Below are 20,916 nucleotides of genomic sequence, written 5' to 3'. Positions count from 1 at the left end.
GTACTGAGACCCCAAAGCGGTAGCTGCCCTGCTTTAAGCTTTTCTGCCCAGTTCGAGATCGGCAACGAGTCTCAAGTCACTTGTTCCTTTTACTGGTGAATCATCCATACCGAAGAAAGGTTTGACGGCAACCTCAACAGTTTCCTCAAAGAGGCGGCCCACAACGAGGTCCTTCAGCTTTTCTCCAGTCTGACCAAAGTCTGGATAAGCATTCAGTTCCAGCAGCCAGGGCACACCATCCTCGTCGACGAGAAAATCGACGCCGAAGAGCTCAAAGGCGTTTGGCAGGGTCTGGAAATGAACCATCATGCCTCGTGCGGCCGCCTCGAAGACCTCTCCGGTGACGGCGCAAATCTGGTCGAATATCTTCTCTTTCCAGCCGTGGCTCAATCCGGGTACATGGTGATCCAGGTCCCAGAACAGTCGGACGCTTTCTTCGTTGGTGCTGCCGCCTTCTTGGAAACAGGTGTTTGTCAGGTGTCTGGCGAGATCGATGACCTCGTCTTCGTCCTCCCATGGAGGACAGTATGGTTTCGCGGCGAAGAGAGCCAGCATCTCCTTGTAGACGTAGACTTTCAATGAGCCGACAGCAAGCACATAAGTTCGGATGTGGAACTTGCGGTTCGACGAGGAAGGTAGAAGGAGAGGAGGGTCTATGTAGGGTTGGGCGATGAAGTGGCGTAGCTGGGAGGTGACAACGCCTTGTCCATCCCGGTCCTCTGTATCTGGGTTCTCGGGTTCGCTTTCATTATCAGAGTCGTCCTCCTCCCATTCTTCGAATATCTCGCGTAGTTGATCCTCGCTGTTGAAGAGACGGATGCCTTGTCCGCGGTCACTCATTCCTGCTTTCAGAATCCACCATTCCTTTTCTGAATCCGGTTTGCCTTCGTTCCTGTCCAGGCTCTCGCGGAGCTCGTATGCCTCGAGCAGGGCTTCGTCGAGGAACTCGGCGTAGTCTAGCTCGAAGTCGCACGCGAATTTGAAATGGTTCCGTAGTACGCTGTTAGGGTGCTTGGTGACCCAGTTGGCCACTGTGTTGGAGAGGTAGTGCTTGCGAATGAGCGCTTTCCGGATGATATAGGCGTTGACCAGGGAGGTAGTCGAGTTCATCATCGCATGCTCAAAGTCCAGCCGTTCGTATTCGCGATATTGAAAGAGAGGAGCGGAGGGGGAAGGAAGATCGGACAGCTTCGATACGATTTGATACTGTCCTTTGCGAAGGCGACGCTGTAAGGCTTGTTCCATCAGGCTCTGCACGTAAGGATCGTCGCTATCCACGATGGAATAGAATGCAGGTTCATCATTATGTGAGCTACAGAGTCTAGGCTGATTAGAATGCATGTCTTCTAAAATACGACCATGGACCATAAACCAAAGCAAACAGGGAGAACGCTAGAGGGGACCAAAAGACACGGAGGTTAAGATCAGGGTCGTATATCGGACAATGCGACACGCTCATGATCTAGCTGGACCTGTTTAGACGCGGATCCGCTGGTCAAAAGGGTCCACTCACAGATTAATTTCGCCTTGGATACCTGGTGTACGCATGAAAGTGGCCTTGAGAGGGGTAACACTGAACCCAAAGAGTCAGCTACGAGCCAATACAGGATAAAATATGAGACAGGATCGAGAGTACATACCTTGTCATTCCCTCGCGCACAGCGCGACCATCGTTGCCCGGTCCACTCGCCTCTACACTCTTCCACACATCCGTGAAATCAGGATTCCACTGAAAGTGCTTATGCTGGAACCGCATCCTCCTGCGTGGCCCTGCCCCTGGAGCGGCAGTGGGCTTCTCCCCCAGTCGTTCACCCTGGTCCCGCAGCCTCTGCTCCTGTACCTGGGGAGTTTCATCCGGGAGCGCTGCATCAACAGCCTGGAAGCAGCTGCCAGTCCACCTATTGTCAAGCATACTGGTGTATAGCACCTTGCACTTGCTCATTCCCGGCTCCAGAGGTACATTGATGTTATACAGATCCACTCCCTCCGCCCAGTTCTCGCAGAGGTATTCAATCAGCCTCACCGAGTGCTGCGATGCTTCAGCGATCACAACAGGGTCATGGTTGCGCGAGCTAAAGGCATAGGAAAGGGCAATGGCGCGTTTCCCACAGTGCGCAGCCTCCAAAGCTCCTCCGATTGTCCCGCTCGACAAAGCGAATAAAGCAGTCGTATTGCGGCCGTAGTTGGGACCCGACACGACCACGTCGACGGGACCTCGTTCTTGAAAGTAGTGGAAAAGACCGATCTGGACGCAGCTTGCCGGTGTCGAGTCTATGAGAAGCCACTCGTCTCCGTCGTCGTCGTCGTCGGTGCGGGGGAAGTCATGGATGGTGCCATTGTCTTCGTGCAGGATGCCGGGCCGGAAGTAGGTCGGTCTTACAGAGGCACCGATCAAGTGCGCTTTGCCGATCCATGACCGCTGTTGATGAGGGAGGACCACTGATACAACATGGCCGGCGGACTGAAGAGTGTGGACGAGGGAATGGACGTAAGGCGAAGATTTGTTTGATGGAGGACCATCATCGTTGACCACCTATGTTGAGGAGCATGCTATGAGCTGGGCTCCTCCACGTTGAAGAAACCACAAAGTCCAACTTACCAAAATGTGCATTTTGATTAACTGCTGGAGAAGGAGAGTGTTTGGTGGAGGAGCTGGATTGCTCATGGAGGGGCATTTTCTTTATCGAAAGTGGGCCCTTTTACTCCGCATTTTCGGGCAGCCCATACAGTTTGGCATCCGAGGGCCTGTGATAGTGGTCATGGCTTCCTCTGCATCAATGGGATCTTATACTATGCAAATGCTTGAAGACTAAAGAACTTCATGGTTATTACTGGCTTATTACACCGTCCCCATAATAGGGCAAAGTATAGTAAGGGAATTGTTCGACTTCACATTCAGGATCCGCACCACCTGGAGAGATATATGTCACTCGCAATTACTTGGGTATCAAAGACTTGAAGTCATGAAGGTCTCTAGAACCAAACGTAGATCGACCGCGGCGCCTATGAGTGGCTTTCGCTAAATAAACGGCTACGGCGCCGCTGGACGCCCCTCGCCTCTGCGTTCTCTAAGCCAGTCCCTGCGCCACTCTCAGAAGGCCAAACGTCTCTTCTACCACCAGGATCATGGCTTCCATCGTCTGTGTCGCTGGTATAAGAGGGCTGCGTCTCCTCTTCAAAGTCTGCTTCCTTTTTAATCCTACTCGTCGGCTGGTGCTTCGGAGAGTGTGAGTCAGAAGGCGAGTCCAGAGCAGAAATGTCTGCTGCCTCGTCATCATATTCCTCCTTAATTGGAGTCTTCCCGCGAGCCTCTTGCTTGATATTTGTCTGATTCGTTGGCTTCGTGCTCCGTAAAGAAGCCAGGACAATCCACGCAATGCTTGAAGAGACCATGGAGACGCTCCAGAAACCGAAACTGAAGACCAAGAACGATAAGATCCTCCAGTTGTACATGACCCATCTATTGCTTTGTTAGTACAAAAGACGCCCAGAATCCTTGCCGGCAGCTTTGACGTACCTTAGCCCTGTAAACATAGCATGAAATTCCACCTGAGCCGAGTAAACCTGCATCGGCTCCTTACTAATAACCTCAAGGCGTAAACTCGCCGGAAGGTTGCGCCAGCCGCGCGAGAACTCAATCTTCTCAAGCATCGGCACCCGCAGAGTTTCTGCTTCACGCTGCCACCCCAGTACATACAGTGGCATGAAAGAGATCTTGCTGGCGGTATCCACCATAGGCGACGTATAAGTCAGTATAGCCGGGCGTCGCGAGTGCACAATCCGATTCGAGGATGTGTTCTGGCCAGTGGTGGCCGATGTCGAGGGGCGGGAAAAGAGAGACAGGTCTAGCATAAAGTTTCCGGCAGCGAGGTTGGAGGGCGTCCGCGGCATGTCGAGTTTCACGGCGACATCGTATGCTTGCTGAGAGACCAACTCCGACCCAAGGGAGGCGGTACCCCAGGGCTGGTCATCACTAGAGACCGAAATCTCGGTAATCAGCCAACGACCCAACAATATTTTCTGGGGACGATTCCATCCTCCGTCGTTGACCTACCCAAACTGTAGATGCACTTGTCGTGCAAGCCCAATTTGCGGGATGAACCAATAGTAAAATATCCCATATGCAACCGACGAAACAAAGAACATGCATACAGCAGTTATCGCGAACAAGAGAGTTCCCAGATAGGCTTTCTGTGCTTGTTCCGAAACAAGGGCGCGAAAGGGCGCTACCAGCGTGTCCTGGAGGTCATCGGACCGTCAGCTGTGGAATCAGTGAAATGTAGAGCAATGGCTTACCGGAGGCCGAAAGAAAAAGGTATTGCCATCCTCCGCATCCTCATCTGTCGCATAATCAAGCTCCGACATGGTGCGACCAAGCTGGGTGTGGGTTTGAGGTGCAATGGTATCGGGTGATGCGAGTTGTGTTTTCAGAGAGCTCCGACGCTTGCGTCGACGTCACCGAGGTTTGCGCCCCCCACGGACATCAAAGGTCTTTTCTATGTGCCCCAACTAGAAGCAAATGCGCAGCCTTTACGAAGAAGCTATAGTCCATTAACTATTGGTGTATTTCCTTTACATTCACATGTATCAGAACTGAACATGCCATATTTTTGTTCCAATGAGTTGTTCGATATCAATTCATGGCAGCGTTGGCCTATTGGAAGCATGAGCTGTTACTATGAAGCAGAGGTAGACCATTACCCATCCCTTTTTAAAACATATCGTTACAAGCACCGCATTTGCAGTGTAAAATTAACAGAATCATCCAGCAGAATGAAAACAAACCAGTACAAAAGCAAAGCATTTGGTTCCATGTGACTGTATGCTGCGCTGACATGTCGTAGAATGCATAGTTAAACCCCCCAGAAACCCAACCGTAAAAATGATAATGGACACAAACAGTACAAGTTTCAGAATGAAACGAAAACAAAATCCTTAAGAAAACATACACCCCAGTAGAGCACCGAATTTCTAACGTCGTAAGCGGCATTTCGAGTATACCGTGAGAGAAAACGACATCTTCGCCGAATGCAGGTCATCGAAGCATCATCAAATGCCTCATATCAATCAGAGATGGCGAGAGAAGCGATCTCCTTTTCAGAATACCTAAGGCATTGCCCTAGGGCTTTGTTGCTGAATGTGTTGGAGAAGAGCATCGAAGAGACGACCAATCTGTAAATCAATAGTCCGTTAGCTTTACGCACATGGCACTAATCGAACCGAAGAGTGACATACCTCAGGCGCAGCCTGGATGAAAGGAAGGTGGAAGAAAGTGTAGCTTCGGTTCTGGAGCAACTCCTGGAGGGTGATGATCAAACCCCAGGGGTGGGGGCGATGGACGATCAGTCGCTCCAACAAGACTCGGATAATCTGCTGACGGATATCGGATCCATCCTGCTCGGAGTTGTCCACGCCGAAGAGACGAAGAATGGCAAAGCTGAAGAAATAGGTATGGCTATTGGGATAGCGTAATTGGTTCGCCATCGCACTGAGCAAGTAGTAGCGCGCTTCAGGTCGTAGCACCTTGGCGAGGCTCTCCAGAAGCGCCGAATGGGGCGAGCTGTCAAACGCGGCGCGCGTGTTGCCTTTGGATCCACCGGTAGAAACAGCATCCTGACCAATGTATAGAACCAACGCGTTCACTAGGACGACGTTGACATTGATGGGAGTGTAGAAGAGTCCAGTATCCTTGTTCACAGGGTTGTAGATGGCATCGCAAATCTTCTGGATGGACGCCTCTGATTGGTTATTGCTCTGCAGCAAGCTATCGACAACACCTTTGATGTTGGCGCGCTGTAGAGGAGCAGCGATGTCGCCGGCAATCTTGGGAGCTTCACGCATCTCTTCCAGGCGCTCGACTTTCAGACCTTCTCTGAAAGGATCTGGAAGCTTGTGGAAAGACGACGGGTATGCGCTCAGAACAAGATTACGAAGCTGAGCGCAATGGGCGGGAATGACATTGCAGAACTGAAAATGATTTTCCGCAACAAACTCGGGGAAGTCATGGTGCAAGATCAGCAGAATACGAAGCACTCCTTTGTAGAGGTCCTTGGCAACATAAGAAATGTTTGCTGGCTTGAGCTGCTCTCCTATGTAAGAGAGGAGAGCCTGCATTATTTCGCAGTAGGGACCCCAACCAGCACGCTCGGGCATATTCAGCATTCCTGACATGAAGAATCTGTGGGACACCAGCGAGAGCCAGCCGTAGACGAAACCGGGACAGTACTGGGGCTGGAGCGATAGGAACTTGTTGGCAAGGGCAAACATCATTTCCTGATGCTGATCACTCTGCTGAAGTCCGTTCAGAGAATACTCGCACAGGATACTTGAGAGAAGTCTGAAAAATACGCGCTGGTTGAAAGCCTCTCCGCGGATAACGTGGTGATGATTCAACACTAGCACGAGCATCGACAGAACCGAGTTGAAGTACACAGATTTGCTGGTCTTGGCCGAGCCTGTGCTCTCTCCTTGAAATTTGACTAGCAGAATGACCAATTTCGCAAGCGCATCAATATAGAGGAAAGCCTCATCAAGGCTACCGTTAGGATTCTGCGATTCATGCTCGAACATCGCGACGGAGATGTCAATGCTGAGCCGGAAGAACAAAGCAGAGTCCTCTTGATTATCCATGACTTGCCTCTCGTGCAGGTCCTTAAGGAAGGAATGATAGGTACGGTCGGTGGCGCCGGGGGCCTTGTAAATACCAATCCACTCGCTGAAGATGTACTCCATCTGATCCCGCTTTGCTCGCGCTTTGTCGCTGAGAAGAGGGTTGACGACTTCAGGGATACCGGACTCGCGTAGTTTGCGGATAATTTCATTTGCAGGAGCAAGATTTGCGTCTTCTGCAAGCCATTGGCTCATCGCTTCGAGACTGCCAGAGAAATCAGACCGTAATGCGGAGGGCTCTTCGTTGAAGAGCACTCGGTCCATCAGATTGGCCAGTATTTCGAGTGCACCCGTGTTCTTCTGGCAGATAAGCCTGGTGAGACTCATATCAACGCGGCGAATGTCCAGCAGTCCAGCGTCTATGAGTGCCACTGTGACTGGGACATTGAATATATGCTCGTCATCTACTTCCGACAAGACAACCCAGGTATATCTTGCGACGAGTGAGGACATATCGCACAACTTCGCAAGCAAATGCACGAGTACCTCGATCTCAAGGTTACTCGGTGTCTGGGAATACAAGGTCGTGCAGATCTTCAGAGATGTTAATCTTGCCAGCTCTTCGCCGCTTGGAGACGTAAGGATAGTACGCAAAGCCTGGTTGTACTCCTGCAACACAGCACTATCTCTGCCAAGGTCCTTCACGCGCTCCTCGGGTGCATTGCGAGCCGCTTGCTGTAGATCAGAAACGATGCTGTCGACTTTGTCACGAGGTGTTGGCGCCTCCAGAAAGCCATTCAGTTGCGGTTGTGCGCCAACGAGCCCGGTTTGCTGCAGACGCGTGTCTTGCTGAGCCTGTGGAGTTCTATGAGGTACAGCTGGCTGTTCCGCAGGCGTAGAGAGGTTAGGAATCTGCGCATACGAATCCTGGAGAACATCTGCCAGTTGTCGACCGGAATCAGTCGATACGTTCTGAACGTGAGTTGCTGCTGGACCACGAGATTGACGAGCAAACTCCTCATAAATGGCCAGCTGCTCTTTATTCAGACCACCTGGGGCTTGTCGGTAGGGTTCAGGAATGAACAAGCCCCAACGATTCATCGACGGGTCGATGAAAGGTTCATTAGGTCGGGCAGTCCGGTGACGCCGGCGTGCTTCCAACTGTGGTTCAATAACCCTTTCAATCTCAGGGAGAGACTTCTCCTCCGCCGCCTTCTCGACTATTCCGCAGGCGGCATCAAGGTTGTCATTGACACACATCAAAATCAAGCCTTCGGGCATGGGCTGCTCGGAGTACTCTTGCTGAATCATTCTGATATAATTTGTCATGCTAACCTTCAAGGGCTCCTTGCAAGTCACCAGGGCCAGGCTGCCGGCAAGTTGTCGCACCATATTGCCAGCGGCATGTCGCACCTTTTCCTCGTCAGGCTCCATGGCAAAGTCCTTGGATACTAGCTGTACAGTTGAAATTGATGCAATCGTGACGGAGCGTTCTACAACTGGAGTGATTATCTCCGCGATGGCGCGTTCAACAGCTGTGTGGACAATTTGCCGGAGGACGTTCGGGTCAACCATGCTGCTCGCTGAAGATGGTAGAACAAGAATTTTGTCTAAGCTTGGAAGAGTGGACAAGATCGCGGCGGGAGACAACCTCTCTGTCCGCATTCCCTGGTTGATGGTGGTGAGAGCCATGTCTTCGAAGGCTTCGAGGCCTTCAGGAATATTTGCTGTCGACAGCGCATCCTCGATGTGAGCCGAGCGATCCCGGATAACGACGGAGGGTTCGATTGTCTTATGATCCAGCTCGAGATCTTTGCACAGTACTTCAATCTCAAATTTGAGATTCAACTTTAGTTCGGCAAAGTGGTACAGTTCCAGCAGAAGAGCGAGAATATCCATCAACCATGGGTTTGGCGGCTTGAAGACAGTGGACTTTGTCGCCTGGACCAGGACTTTGCAAGTGAATGGGATCACGATGGTCAGACGCTGACTGTCATAGCCTTCCAGGAGAAGACCCTTGAAGTATATATCCTTGTGCTTTATAGGCTTGTCTTTTGCTATGGTCAGTGAACCGAGCCATGAACCGAGATTTTTGAGATGGCCGCGATCTGTGGACGAGTTAATCGTCCCCTCTGCATTCAACAGCTTGCACACGCTCGAGTATGTTTCTCTCAGAACTTCAGCCCATAGAATCTTGTCGTTGATGCGGTCAAGAAGATCGAGATAGAGTTGCTGAAAATTTGGCTGCAATTTCGCTCGTTCTTCCACCAAGTACGATGCGAACCACTGATGATGCTGGTCTCGCAGAACGTCTGTGAGATCATGCAGCTTCTCCTCAATATTTTGCTCCGACACGTTGTTTAGGACGAACAGTATCTTGTCCTGCACCTCCTCGTCTGGATCATGGTAAATCTCAGGTCGTAAAGGTGGGTCGACATGGATAGAGAGGAACTTGCGGGTGGGCCCGTCTGGTGCGGTCTCATCGAGGGTACCGTTGGTTATGGACGCACCAGTGGCATTCTCTAGTCTGCCAGTATCAGAGTCTCGCACTTGACTTCCCTGCTCGCGTAGGACTTCTTCAGCCTTCTGGAAAATGGGCGTGCCCTGCAAACTCGGAATTTGAAGCAGGAGGTGACAAAAGCCGGCCCACTCCGGGAGACGACTGATCAGCTGCTCAATGGCCTCGACGCCGAACTTGTACATGGGATCGTGAATGTCATGTTCTCGCACTGCCTCGAGAATCATGCCTAGCCCCACTTTCAGCGTGATTCCGTCGACAAGCCGGAAGTTGATGATACCACCGAACATCACAGCTGTCTTTGTGAGTGCTTCCAAGGGATATTCATGGTAGCAATGGTACTCATCGATGAGTCCATGAACCATGCACGCGAAAAGATCTTGTTCAGCCGGATCGCGAGATGTTTTGTACCGTCGCATCAACTCCAATATTTCCCGCAACGAAAGTTCTTCGTGATACATCTTGCCGAAAAGCTCCTGCATCTGTTTGTCAATAGCTTCAGGTAACGCATTGCCGTTTTCGCCATTCGCATCGATGATATCGTCAAAACCTTCCCCGTAGTTGATAAGCCGGGGATAGGTCTGAATGCAGATTCGCTGCACCGGCGTGAGATTTTCACGGTCGCCAACATATTCCTCCAAAACAGACAGCAAAGTATAGACAGTCTTCACAGAAAGACTGACCATTTGCGGAGCAGGTTGTTCCTTCCTCTGGACATGCAATTCATCGTCTGCCTTAATCCTGAGGTATTTAGACAACAAATTACCCATATCCATTGGTCCTTTCTGAGCCGCATTGCGGACCCATTGCTCGAGGTCAAAGGGTCCCTTCCGATGAGCATAGCAAGCCAGATCCATAGCAAGACCGTTTGTGTATCCAAGCAAGTAGTCCAGCCAATCAAACTCGACAGCATGCTCGTAGATTGCGGCTGTTGAGGTTGGGTCCTGAGTGAACGTGGTGAATAGCTGCTCAGCTACCCACTGGCGGTCCTGACGCCAAGCTCCATGAAGCGCAAGCTGATATCCCTCTTCTTGTTTTAAGATAAAGACCACGAGCGTTCGGAGAACGAAGCTTTGCTGAACGCTGGTCCACGGCTGAGGAAGAGCCAGAGCTGAGCACAGAAAGACAGGAAGATCATACTGGACAACAGCCTTGATGAGTAGTTGACTTTCCGCAGCTGCCCATGCAGCCTGAGAGAACAAAGCAATGTCAAAGATGGCTTTCATAGCGTCCAGAGAACGAAGCGGAGACTTCGCTGCCCGCTCCCCTTGCAAGCGAACGAGCTCGGGACCGTCAGCGAAGAAACCCGCTGGGAAGGTAGCTCGAAGATTGGGAATCTGAGAGACATCCGTTCGGGAAACAATAAAAGCCGTCAAGAAAGACATTTGTGTGTCCCGATGTTCCCAATCGCCACCCCAAAGCTTCTGGATATCCAAGGTGGAATCATCCGCAGCCGCCGACAAGAGGGCTGAATACAGTTTGGCGAACTGCTTCGAGTCAAGTCGTAGGCCTTCTCGATCAAAGTTTCGGAAAATGAAAGACCAATTAATCTGCCTGTCAATGTAATGTGACTTGACCGCTCGGAGGAAAGTCTCCAAGGAGAAGTCCTGCCAATACTGAGAAAGAACAAGGAACAGAAGGGCGCTGGCAATATGCTCTTCGTTCCAGGCATCAGGCCCGGCTGAATTGACTGCTTCATTCACGGCGTCGACGTTCGATGTGGCTCGGGGTCCTCTCGAATGGAGCTGACGGACCAATGTGTACCTTGGATTCAGGAAATTGAACATTTGTAGCGCAGAAGCAACCTCGAATGGCATCTCCACGCCTAATTTCTGGTAGCGCAGATTCGCTGCGTACACCAATTTGGCTTTCACATCGTCGGTGAAGTTGCGTGGAGGGTAGAGGATGAAACGCTCAATGGTCATCCCAATGAAAGAGTTTTTGAAGTCCTTAGTTACTTCAGACGGCGTCGCCAAACTTTGAAGGAAAGGGGTGATAGAGTTCGAAAGAATTGCATCGGCTAAAAGTGGTAGCAAACGTTAGTGACCGCTGATCAAAGACGTTCCGGGAGAGCACTAACCTTTTGCACGCAAGTCCGACTTATTGGCGGTTTTGAAGGCCAGTGCAAGGGCTACCTTAGCGACAGGGTCCAGCTTAAAATGATCGAGGAAGGTAGAAAGATCGAAATCGCGGAATATGTCTCCTTCCGACGTATCAACCGTTTCTGCGATTTTCTGGGCCTGCTCTATGTCCTGAGTGACTTTCTGCATCTCTTGGATCAACAAAGGATAATTGCCAGCATTTTCCACAGACTTGTTGACCCCTGGAAAGATCTGAGGGGCGTTGCCCGTCAGAAGACGCCGGAAATACTTCGAGAAGACCTCCATTCCGTTCGATTCGACAAGCTACAGAACGTTACTGCATGTCAGACTTGCACAAAATCAAGGCAACGGGTGAATGGGCTGTCCTACCTTGTGTATCTGAGCGGCTTTGGTCTCCCACTTCTCTCGACCTTCTTTCTCCGTGATAGAGTCTAGAAGAAGGAAGACTTGAGCAATGGATATCTTAGTTAACGAGGACTGGCCTGCGTGAGCTGCAGCTCCAGAAGCTGCTGAGCCCGGTTTGTCAGAGGGAAACCCAGTGGGTGAATTCACGGTGTTGCCGGACAATAACGGAGAGAAGGTGGCGCCTCTGGAAGGTCCCGTCCCACCACCGCCTCCCCCGGAGCCTCCACCACCCGCGATAGAGCCTGCTGCAGAAGCCAGATGTGACGACGGGGTGTGAGCCCTGAATTTAGGAGACGAGAGTGACTGTCCGGATTGCTGATGCTGTTGCGAGCCAGATTGGAAGGCGGCAAAAGGTGACGGTGTTGAGGCAGGTGAGGGTACGCTCCGTCCACCAGGAAGACCCCTTGCGGAGCTCAGAACGGCGGAGAAGGAAGAAGTCAAAGGGGAAGAGGTTGAGCCACCTGGAGCCGGACTAGTCGACTGAACTGGTCCTCGGGAATTCGCAGACAGATTAGATGACGACGATGAAAGGTTGTTGGTCGCAAGCGGAGTCAACCCACGGCGAATGCTAGACTGGGACGCGGAGAGACCCCAAGCAGATTGCTGTGACCTTGCCGCCCGGTTCGAAGACAATTTATCGGTGCCAGAAGCAATCGACGATTGGGAGGAAGGGGGAGGGGGAGGGAAGGTCATCTAGGAGACGCGATCATTTGATCTGTAAGGCGAGCAACAGAAATTTTATTCGTGACGATGACCAGAATCTATAAAATCGAGTATATTGATATCGAAGGCGTATTTTGTGAAGGACAAATACCTTGCGCTGGCAGAGTAGGCAAGATAGAGGTGAATGAAAAAGGTGTCGCTTTGTGGCACAAGTTGGAAGTTCCAATAGAGAGTTAGTGACGGGCAAAGAAAGCGAGGTTGAGTGGACGGTTAGGTGGAGATGCCTGAGGTACACTAGCTTGGCCACAGGGAGGCTGAAGCTCTTACTACTATCTAGGGCTCAAAGCAAACTAGGCAACATGTAACAAGAACTATATGCTCAGAAACTTTTTGATGCTACTTCTGGCAGTCTGGTAAGCAGATTAATCTCGTGCCAGACAGACCCATGATCGCTTCAAAATTTCAAACAATTCGGGGTCGCTCTAACATCCCTTCTGCAACACCCCACAATGAATGTGCTTCCGAAGGGGCACGTGACAGATGTGGCTGCTTCTCGGTGACTGCTGATGTAATATATGAGTCAGCCCGACAAGTTCTAGTTCGTTAGTTAACTAACTTAACTTAGGGGGTTCCTTCATCAGCAGAGTGCTCTGCGTGAGTATTGTCAAGTAGGTTGATACTGTAGCAGCGCGGTATTGCTTCACATGCAGATGAATTGGGATCTCTCTTAACTAAGTTAGAGCCACTGCCTACGAGCAAAATAAGGGAGTCAAGGTGGTTGGGAAATGTGCGGATAACATGTGGCATCAAGCTGATCATTTTATGAGCCCATGAGTCTCATTCACCTTCATGGAAGCAATCATGAACATAAGTCCAATCGTCCATCCACCTTTATGGTCAATAAGAGAGACGGCCAGCCCTTCGATTGGCTTCTCATAAGTCAGTCTCATCAGCAGAATGGCCGGAGACTCGAATGCAGGGATAATGTAGAAGAGAACGAGATTCCACTATGCACGTTTTCGCAACCTCTCAGATGCTACCTGGTAAAGTAAGGTAGCAAAAGACACGAATCAAACACTTTGGGGGCGGCTAATAGACCCCTTGTTACTCGGCACACGGATGAGAGTCCGAGAGACTACCGACTCCAGCCATCATGGTTGGGCTGCAGGAGCCGCCGGTTGCCCCGAGAGACGTGGAGGAGTAAACATAGCGACCTCCCAGCACTTGTCAATCTGGAAGCTATGAATATGATCAACTCGTCCAGATCAGCTCAACTGAGCAGTTCTTCCAATTTCTTTACAAGGTCTTTTCTGCCTTGTTCTTTTTATCATCATTAGTATTTGGGTTTTGTCTTTTCGTATCGGTTATTATTGATGTGTTGTTTTATCTCGTCGTGGTGTCTGATATCTTATCTCGTGCATTGCGATATCCGTCTTTACGACTATATTCTCCGGTCCCACCCCTTCTTGAAGCTTGAATGAAAGAGACCTAGAAGTGAATCGTTACACTTGACGGACGAGTGTCTGCAAAATGCCAGGAACAGTTGCAGAGCCTCCATCGGTGTCCCTATCCTGTATGATCCCGCATTGTAGTTTCGTCATTGATGCCATCGGAGGCTAACTACTTTGTGGCCTAGTTGCCAATAATTTCTGGGGCAAAGAGGATGCTGGTGTTGGGCCTATGCTAGATCGCATGCATGGTGCGAAAGTGACTTGTGATGAGCTCAAGACATTCTACAACAGTACGTTAGAGATCTAGCGCAGATGCTACCTTATCGATCAACTTCTAACGAACCGTGCAGTCCGCGCCGCGATCGAAGATGAATATTCACGGAAGCTTATGGCACTTTGCCGCAAGCCGCTAGGAACACACGAAACAGGCTCTCTGCGGTCGTCGTTCGATGTTGTCCGTGGTGAGACGGAATCGATAGCCAAGTCCCACGCCGCAATTGCAGCGCAAATGAAACGAGAACTTGAGGAGCCATTGATTGCCTTTGCAGGCGGATCGAAGGAGAGACGGAAGATCATCCAGACAGGAATTGAGCGCCTTCTCAAGACCAAGATACAACAGACCCAAACGGTGAACAAGGTGCGGCAATGCTCGGACATTTATATAATGGCATTGTAAATGGACATTAATTGACATGGCACTAGACGCGAGACCGATACGAGCAGGATTGTTTGAGGATCAAGGGTTACCTCGCACAAGGACATATGGTAATGGGGCAGGAGGAGCGGAAAAACAAGGCCAAGCTTGAAAAGACACAAATCCAGCTTGCAACCAGCAGCAGCGAGTACGAGGCCGCTGTCAAGATCCTCGAAGAGACTACCGGTCGTTGGAATAAGGAGTGGAAGGCAGCCTGTGATGTACGTCCTTCACTGAACACGTTCACGGGGAAATGATGCTAATCGACTATCAGAAATTTCAAGATCTCGAAGAGGAACGAATCGATTTCACCAAAAGCAGTCTTTGGGCGTACGCAAACATTGCATCGACTGTGTGCGTTAGTGACGACGCTGTATGTTATGAGTCTCCCCATCATGATAATCGGAGCTGACATTGTATCCAGTCTTGTGAGAAGATTCGTCTCTCGTTGGAAAACTGCGAAGTTGAAAAAGACATTGTCTCTTTCATCAAGGAAAGAGGAACTGGACAAGACATTCCGGATCCGCCCAAGTTCATCAACTTCGCCCGGGGCGATGTAAACGACACAAGCTCAGAGCTGTCTGAAGAAGATGGATTTTCTGTGGCCCAATTTCAGCGTACCATCAATCCAGCATTCCGCAGTTCCTCTCCGCAGCCGTCAACTTACGAATCTCATCATGAGCCGCGAGCTGAATCGGCAGCCAGGCTGGATAACAATAGCCCTACAACGCCTGCCAGCAGGGATGCTACGGTCACTCCGCAAAAACCAACGCAACCGCCGGCCCCTCTGGACCTTCGTCGGGGAGGCCATCTCCCACCAAACTATGACCCTAACCAACACGGAGAGATTGCGCCAGTGCCGCACAATGCATATCCGACGGACGGAATGACCATGTTTTGCCGCACTGGACCCCCTTCAGAGCGTAGCTCGGGAAGCAACAGTGCTTATCGGCCTTCGAGCCGTGAGTCGCAAAGTGAGATCTCTAACCCAACATCGGTGTCGAGCCAGGAGCCTCCCAGCGCTAGGCAATCCCCAACGAAGCCCACCAACGGGGTTGCGCTCCCAGGTCTTGGTGGAGACAAGCAGATCCAAAAGAGAAGAAGTGCTTTCTTTAGCAACAGCCCGTTCCGCCGCAAGAGCCGCCATGATAAGGACCGTAATTCTGGCCCCTCGCACACCCCTACTCGAAGCACATGGGAGTCTCCCACAAAACAGGTCACTCCAGTAAAGGCATCTCAGCCTCAGCAACCGTCAGCGCCTGTCCTTGACAATGAGCGGCCGGTTGAAAGTCCTGAGCCGGCAGACCCCAGGGCGAATTTTCAACTTAATGTTGGTAACAACGTCTTTGATGTCGCTTCCCCAGACAAGGCCACAGCCAAGAAGGCTGCTCAAACGGCCAAGGCTGGAGAGGAGGAGCTTGACCCTATCGCCCGTGCTCTAGCAGATTTGAAAGGCGGTGGAAAGCAGTCCATGACCAGAGTGTCTGCCGACAGGTATCATGGCATTGCCACACCTGCGCCGTCCGCTCCTTCTTCTAACTACAGCGACGCACCTGTGGCGACTCCCCCTCCTGCCTACAATGATCCGTCGGTCAAGAGACTTGATGCGCCACAACCCGCCTTTACTTCTGCGCAGATGCAGAAAACGACTCAGAAATACACTGGTCAGACCCAGAGTATGCTCAGGGGAAGCGGTAATACCCCAAGTTTGGCAAGCCGAAACAGCGCGGAAGTTCCTCGAGTCAAACAGGAAATTCCTCGAGCGAAACAGGAGATACCTCGAGCGAAGTCACCTGTTCCGAGACGCAGCGCCAGCCCACAAGTTTCAAGTCCCCAAGTGATCAGTCCACAGCCGGTCAGCCCGCAGGTTGCGCCTGCTCGTGTGGAGACCCGGACGGGCCATTACAGTAGGGGCGCAAGTCCAAGCCCGAGCACGTATCAGACGAACAGTGTCAGAAGCCGCTATAGCCAATCGCCCTCGGTTTCTACTCCGCCTCAGCGGCCTGTCGATGCAGCACCATCCCCGCGTGAATTTCCTAGGCGCAGCTCTCCAAACCCGGCGGCGGCACGCGCCGTTTCTCCTCAACCCCAATTCAGACAGCAGACCAGGCCTTCCAGCGCCGGTGGTATGGAGTTGCAACTGTCGAGCGGTGGTAGTGGGGATATGTACGGCACCAGTTATGACAGCTACGGCTCTCGGGGCAGGGACTCTGGTCGGCCTATGTCATATTACGGCGATGGTGGTAGCCAGGGAGGCAGATCCAGGAGCAGGACTGTGGCTGTAGCTGACCCTAGCAGGCAGTTTAGCCGGGACGGACGTCCAATTCTACATTTTGGTAAGTAGTGGAGTGCCCGCAGCACTCGAACCTGTCTCTAGTCGACAACAGACACCTGAGCTAACTTTCATTCTTTACGTAGCACGCGCTTTGTACAGCTATACCGCCGCTATACCCGAAGAGCTCGGGTTTGCCAAAGGAGACGTCCTGTCTGTCATTCGGCTGCAGGACGATGGCTGGTGGGAAGCCGAGATTACCACTACTCGAAGCCGTACTGGTTTGGTGCCGAGTAACTACCTTCAAATCATCTAAATGATCCGTCTCACGAGCAGCCACGATCTTTGACCCTTTATGCTTGGTTATGTTTTTGTTAATGATGAAGATACCAATCGTTTGTGCCTCGATGATTCTTGTATCCTGCGATTTTCCAGCTCGTTCTCTTTACGAACAACCTTTCGATTCTATTTCCTGAGTCGTGAATGTGACATTTATGATGATTTCTCCTTGGCCTCAATCTTTTGTCGGTCTTACCTTTGTCATCATGTTATTTCTCATAACCCAGCCATTATTTCCCCTTCGCGCTTTACTATGTCTGTTTGCTGTACGAGATTGTCATTCCAGAAGTTGCGTCTATGCCCTGGCGAGTATATGCTTGGCCCTGGTACGAGGTCAATAATATCAAACCTTTCTGAGCCAGAGTATACTGAGCCAGGCAGCAATGGATTGTTTTCATCCATTCTGTGAGTAGTTAGTAAAGCCGGCCTCTTAACGCCGTCTATGTCCATAAAGATAAAACCAGCATTTTTTCCACATGTTGCGTGAAGTGAGTCAACTGTACAGAAGCTGTGCGGAGTCCATCAGTCTTGAGATGGATATTATTCCTCCAACTTTATCCCGCCCGAGAACGCCCGTTTGCAGTGCTGGAAAAGAGAAAAAAGCAACCCATGCAATAGACAGAATCCCAGCCAATCCCCCAACCCTCCCACCTAGCCCACCCTCCCACACCCAGGAACCATACACACAAACCCCTCCGCCGATCTCAACTCCCGAACTATAGCCATCCTACAATACGGCTCAGTGCAAGCATGGAAACCACCGTGGATGATAATCGATCCTCCGTTCACCGCGTCCAGAAGGCATCTGCTGATAGGCACGGCGAGGAGGCTGCGTCTGTGGCTGTAGTTGGGAGACTCCGGCGAAGATTCTATGATGGATTTCGCTGTCCGGCAGGAGATGAGGACATGGTCGTTTCGGTGGCCGCAGGTGTTTGTGACGCGCTGGACTTGGCACATGCTAAAGTCGCTGGGGCTGGTAGGATGGGTTCTCGGGTTAGGGATAGGTTGCTTTACTGTGGATGGGATGGGTGTAGATGATTTTAGACTGACTGGTTTTAAGGAGATACTGGATGAATCTCGTATGGAGAGGTGAGGTCTTTTCAGCTTGAGCATCTGTGTAAAGCGTAATGACGCCCGGATGCTGATGACTTGTGATGGACATTGAGCAGTGCAAGCAGGCAGGGAAGCAACAGGTTGAGGAAGATGAGATGGTACGGTGAAGATTGATTGAGGCATGTTCGTAGCCTGAATCAGCGCCGAGATGCTCTCATGTCAGTGCATGTTAGACTAGTAGGCCGAAGTCTGCTCTCAAAAAAGATAAAGACGCTGTGAATGAACTTCAGATGTCTGTCAATATCAAAAAATATCCACCGTTAGTGTTACAGACTGAACAATGCATAGTACACCCATAATAACAGGAGAGTCATGTCATATGCACGCTGAAAAATGGTGACCAGGGCAGAACAGAAGGATCACAACATGGAGTAAGAACAGACGACAACCAACAGGGGACGAAACAAATGCTGTACATAAATCCTCACTTTCAGCCAGGCAACTCAGATTCCGCGCCATCGCCATCGAGAGAGAGAGAACGCAGAAGGGTATTACAACACGATATGCAAGACCGCTGAAGCAGGATCGACTCTACTCATTATCCACAAAGGAGTTTGCGAGACGCCCGAATATAGGAACCTCAAAGTGTTCAAGCGTGTCGACTAAGCTCCTGTCAGCACAAAAGTCGACGGTCATGATCCACAGTGAGGACTCACCATCCCGATAGGCGCGCATGCTCAGAAATCCGATCAAGCCGAGGTCGCAAATGAACAGAAGCCAGGAAAGGAAGCTCGACCAGGAGAGAATAAGATGGGCAATCTGCTCCGGGATGAGTGCTATGATCATACCAATGTCCGGGTGCACTTACAAACATGACTGTGAAGAGCATGCTCGATTGCCAAGCATGAAACCTGCCATATGTCAGCTGTATGCACAGGTCTGATTGATTTCTGACCGCATCTATACCGAACGTAGTCGCTCTTATGCTCTAACAGCAACAGGAATACCCCACCCGCCGGAGGGAGAAGAAGATATGCCAGCATAGCTTCAACGTCCATACGGATCGGGAGACTTGTTTCAAAGGCTCCCAGATTCCATCTCCCACCTTCGACATCGCGCCCATACCTTTGGTTTGCCTGTCCGCCGCCATGTATCTGATTTGCGCCTGCGAAATGACTCGGGGATGGGAGACCGCCAGATTGCGCACCGGGGATCGGGGGAGACCCGCGCGGGGACCCAAGAATGGGTGATTTGAAACGATTCGCGTCGCCTAGGGGTGGTGAAAGAGCTCGCTCGACCTCGGGAGACTCATCTTGATAGGGTGCGAAGTTCATTATGTCTGCAGATGGAGTGCAGCCAGGATAGGAAGCAGCTGAGCTTCTTATCGGACTGGTGGATGCAGCTGTTTACTTATCGCTAGCTCGTGTTGTCTTGGTGCCTCAGGCAGAAATGACTTTTTTCTACATTGATCTTGTCACAGGCTCGCAGCAGTGACTGCAATTGATCAATAATCACATATATTTGTCCATTTAGCTTGGGTATCATGTTCTGTCATTGCGTTTTTACTTGCTTCAGAAAAGTATAGTACACGAGGATCATCAGATATCTACTCTACGCTCTGCCGCGTCCTCGGGCCACACCAGATCCTCTTGCAATACCACTGACTGGCCTGCGCGTAGATGTCGTTGTAGAAGTACCCCCTCGGTTCGCTGCAATCCTCGATGTGCTTGAGCTGGTTCCGGAGTAGGACACGCTCGGGGTTCTTCCCAGGCCAGTGGTTCGGACAATTCTACCTCGAGTAGTTGTCCCACGCGTCCCTCTAGAGCTACCTGCCAGAGCTCTCTTCTTTTCTTCCTCCTCTGCCTTTCGTGCTGCAGCCTCTCTCTGCTGCTGCAGCTCTCGTTCGCGTCTTTCTACGGCCTGTTGGCGCAGAAGCTCCTCGTTTTCCATATCCGCAACATCCTGGAGTGCGCCTTGCCAGTTGGGATTGAGTATCAGTCGCTGGTTATGCTCGGTTTGAGATAGAATTCGGGTCCATGTGTTCAATAGAGTCGAAGCAGAGTCAACAGTGCGCGCAACAGTCTGTGCGGGCGTATATTAGCAGGGATTTCCCTTCGCTGGCAGAAAGAGGTGCGTTGACATACATCCATATTCCCTTTCGCGCGATCTAAACTACCCAGTAATCCTTCGATCACTTGATTGATATTCCGGACCGTCTGTAACTCATGTTGCAACGCGGCTTCACGCGCTTCCTGGCGATCGAAAAGCGTCTCCCCATCGTGAGAGGGCCTGGTCTCGGGTGTAGTGCTGCCCTCCTCTGGGGCTTTATGGCGAGTTGGCTTGTTGCTTCGTCTTTTTGAGGGTGAATTCCAGAGGTCATCGGAGTCATCATCCGAAAACTGGAGCCTGTCCATCTCCTCCGCCGTACTGCGTACTGCCATGGGTTGTAGGAAGCCCGGTGTTATGTAAACGCGTAAAGAGTGGGGTTGAGCGTGTTGGATAAACAATTGTTGATGTTTGTGGTGAATTAGTTTGGTAGTGGATCGCAGGTATATTGAGGGATGCATAAACACACAACGATAATCCCTCCGGCGATATATGTTTATTGTGTTTGGCTCCTGTATCAAGGTCTATCTAGGCTAGGTACATCATCGTTAATTCTCTACGGAGTACGGAGTAGTAGATACCTAATTGTTTTAGGCGTGGTGGGGCATTCAATTGGTTCAGCCTCTTTTTCTTCCCTTTGGTGATGCTACCTAACCGACCCCTACAACATTGCGGCTTAGTAAGACTAAGCCTTAGTTTACGGG

The 20,916-nt window shown here is 51.0% G+C and overlaps 6 protein-coding genes across 6 annotated transcripts, besides 1 other annotated feature; 1 reads left to right on the top strand and 5 right to left on the bottom strand.

The window, feature by feature from the left end:
- Nucleotides 1–33: 33 nt before the first annotated feature.
- NFIA_067060 (putative acid phosphatase) lies at nt 34–2,611 on the bottom strand (the record flags this gene model as incomplete). The annotated part of the gene is made up of 4 exons (XM_001263435.1): nt 34–1,312; nt 1,514–1,573; nt 1,641–2,533; nt 2,600–2,611. The coding sequence occupies 4 exons, from the start codon at nt 2,609–2,611 to the stop codon at nt 34–36; spliced, it is 2,244 nt and encodes a 747-aa protein (XP_001263436.1).
- A 392-nt stretch (nt 2,612–3,003) lies between these two features.
- On the bottom strand, nt 3,004–4,365 carry NFIA_067050 (seipin; the record flags this gene model as incomplete). The annotated part of the gene is made up of 4 exons (XM_001263434.1): nt 3,004–3,460; nt 3,518–3,973; nt 4,055–4,239; nt 4,297–4,365. The coding sequence occupies 4 exons, from the start codon at nt 4,363–4,365 to the stop codon at nt 3,004–3,006; spliced, it is 1,167 nt and encodes a 388-aa protein (XP_001263435.1).
- A 741-nt stretch (nt 4,366–5,106) lies between these two features.
- Nucleotides 5,107–12,327, bottom strand: NFIA_067040 (CCR4-NOT core subunit CDC39; the record flags this gene model as incomplete). The annotated part of the gene is made up of 4 exons (XM_001263433.1): nt 5,107–5,172; nt 5,236–11,147; nt 11,208–11,532; nt 11,599–12,327. The coding sequence occupies 4 exons, from the start codon at nt 12,325–12,327 to the stop codon at nt 5,107–5,109; spliced, it is 7,032 nt and encodes a 2,343-aa protein (XP_001263434.1).
- Nucleotides 12,328–13,827: 1,500 nt separating this feature from the next.
- Nucleotides 13,828–17,030, top strand: NFIA_067030 (formin-binding protein HOF1; the record flags this gene model as incomplete). The annotated part of the gene is made up of 7 exons (XM_001263432.1): nt 13,828–13,870; nt 13,934–14,038; nt 14,099–14,385; nt 14,451–14,663; nt 14,717–14,815; nt 14,867–16,778; nt 16,861–17,030. 7 exons carry the CDS (start codon nt 13,828–13,830, stop codon nt 17,028–17,030), a joined length of 2,829 nt encoding a protein of 942 aa, XP_001263433.1.
- Nucleotides 16,177–16,230: a microsatellite.
- A 1,667-nt stretch (nt 17,031–18,697) lies between the features above and the next one.
- Nucleotides 18,698–19,440, bottom strand: NFIA_067020 (uncharacterized protein; the record flags this gene model as incomplete). Its single annotated transcript, XM_001263431.1, has 2 exons — nt 18,698–18,969; nt 19,062–19,440. The coding sequence occupies 2 exons, from the start codon at nt 19,438–19,440 to the stop codon at nt 18,698–18,700; spliced, it is 651 nt and encodes a 216-aa protein (XP_001263432.1).
- Nucleotides 19,441–19,717: 277 nt separating this feature from the next.
- On the bottom strand, nt 19,718–20,547 carry NFIA_067010 (DASH complex subunit DUO1; the record flags this gene model as incomplete). The annotated part of the gene is made up of 2 exons (XM_001263430.1): nt 19,718–20,188; nt 20,251–20,547. 2 exons carry the CDS (start codon nt 20,545–20,547, stop codon nt 19,718–19,720), a joined length of 768 nt encoding a protein of 255 aa, XP_001263431.1.
- Between the last annotated feature and the right edge of the window lie 369 nt (nt 20,548–20,916).

This window comes from Aspergillus fischeri, genomic scaffold (assembly GCF_000149645.3).
Source record: "Aspergillus fischeri NRRL 181 1099437636252 genomic scaffold, whole genome shotgun sequence".
NCBI lineage: Eukaryota > Fungi > Ascomycota > Eurotiomycetes > Eurotiales > Aspergillaceae > Aspergillus > Aspergillus fischeri.
The sequence above is the reverse complement of the archived record's forward strand: the minus strand, read 5'-3'. Positions and strand labels throughout refer to the sequence as shown.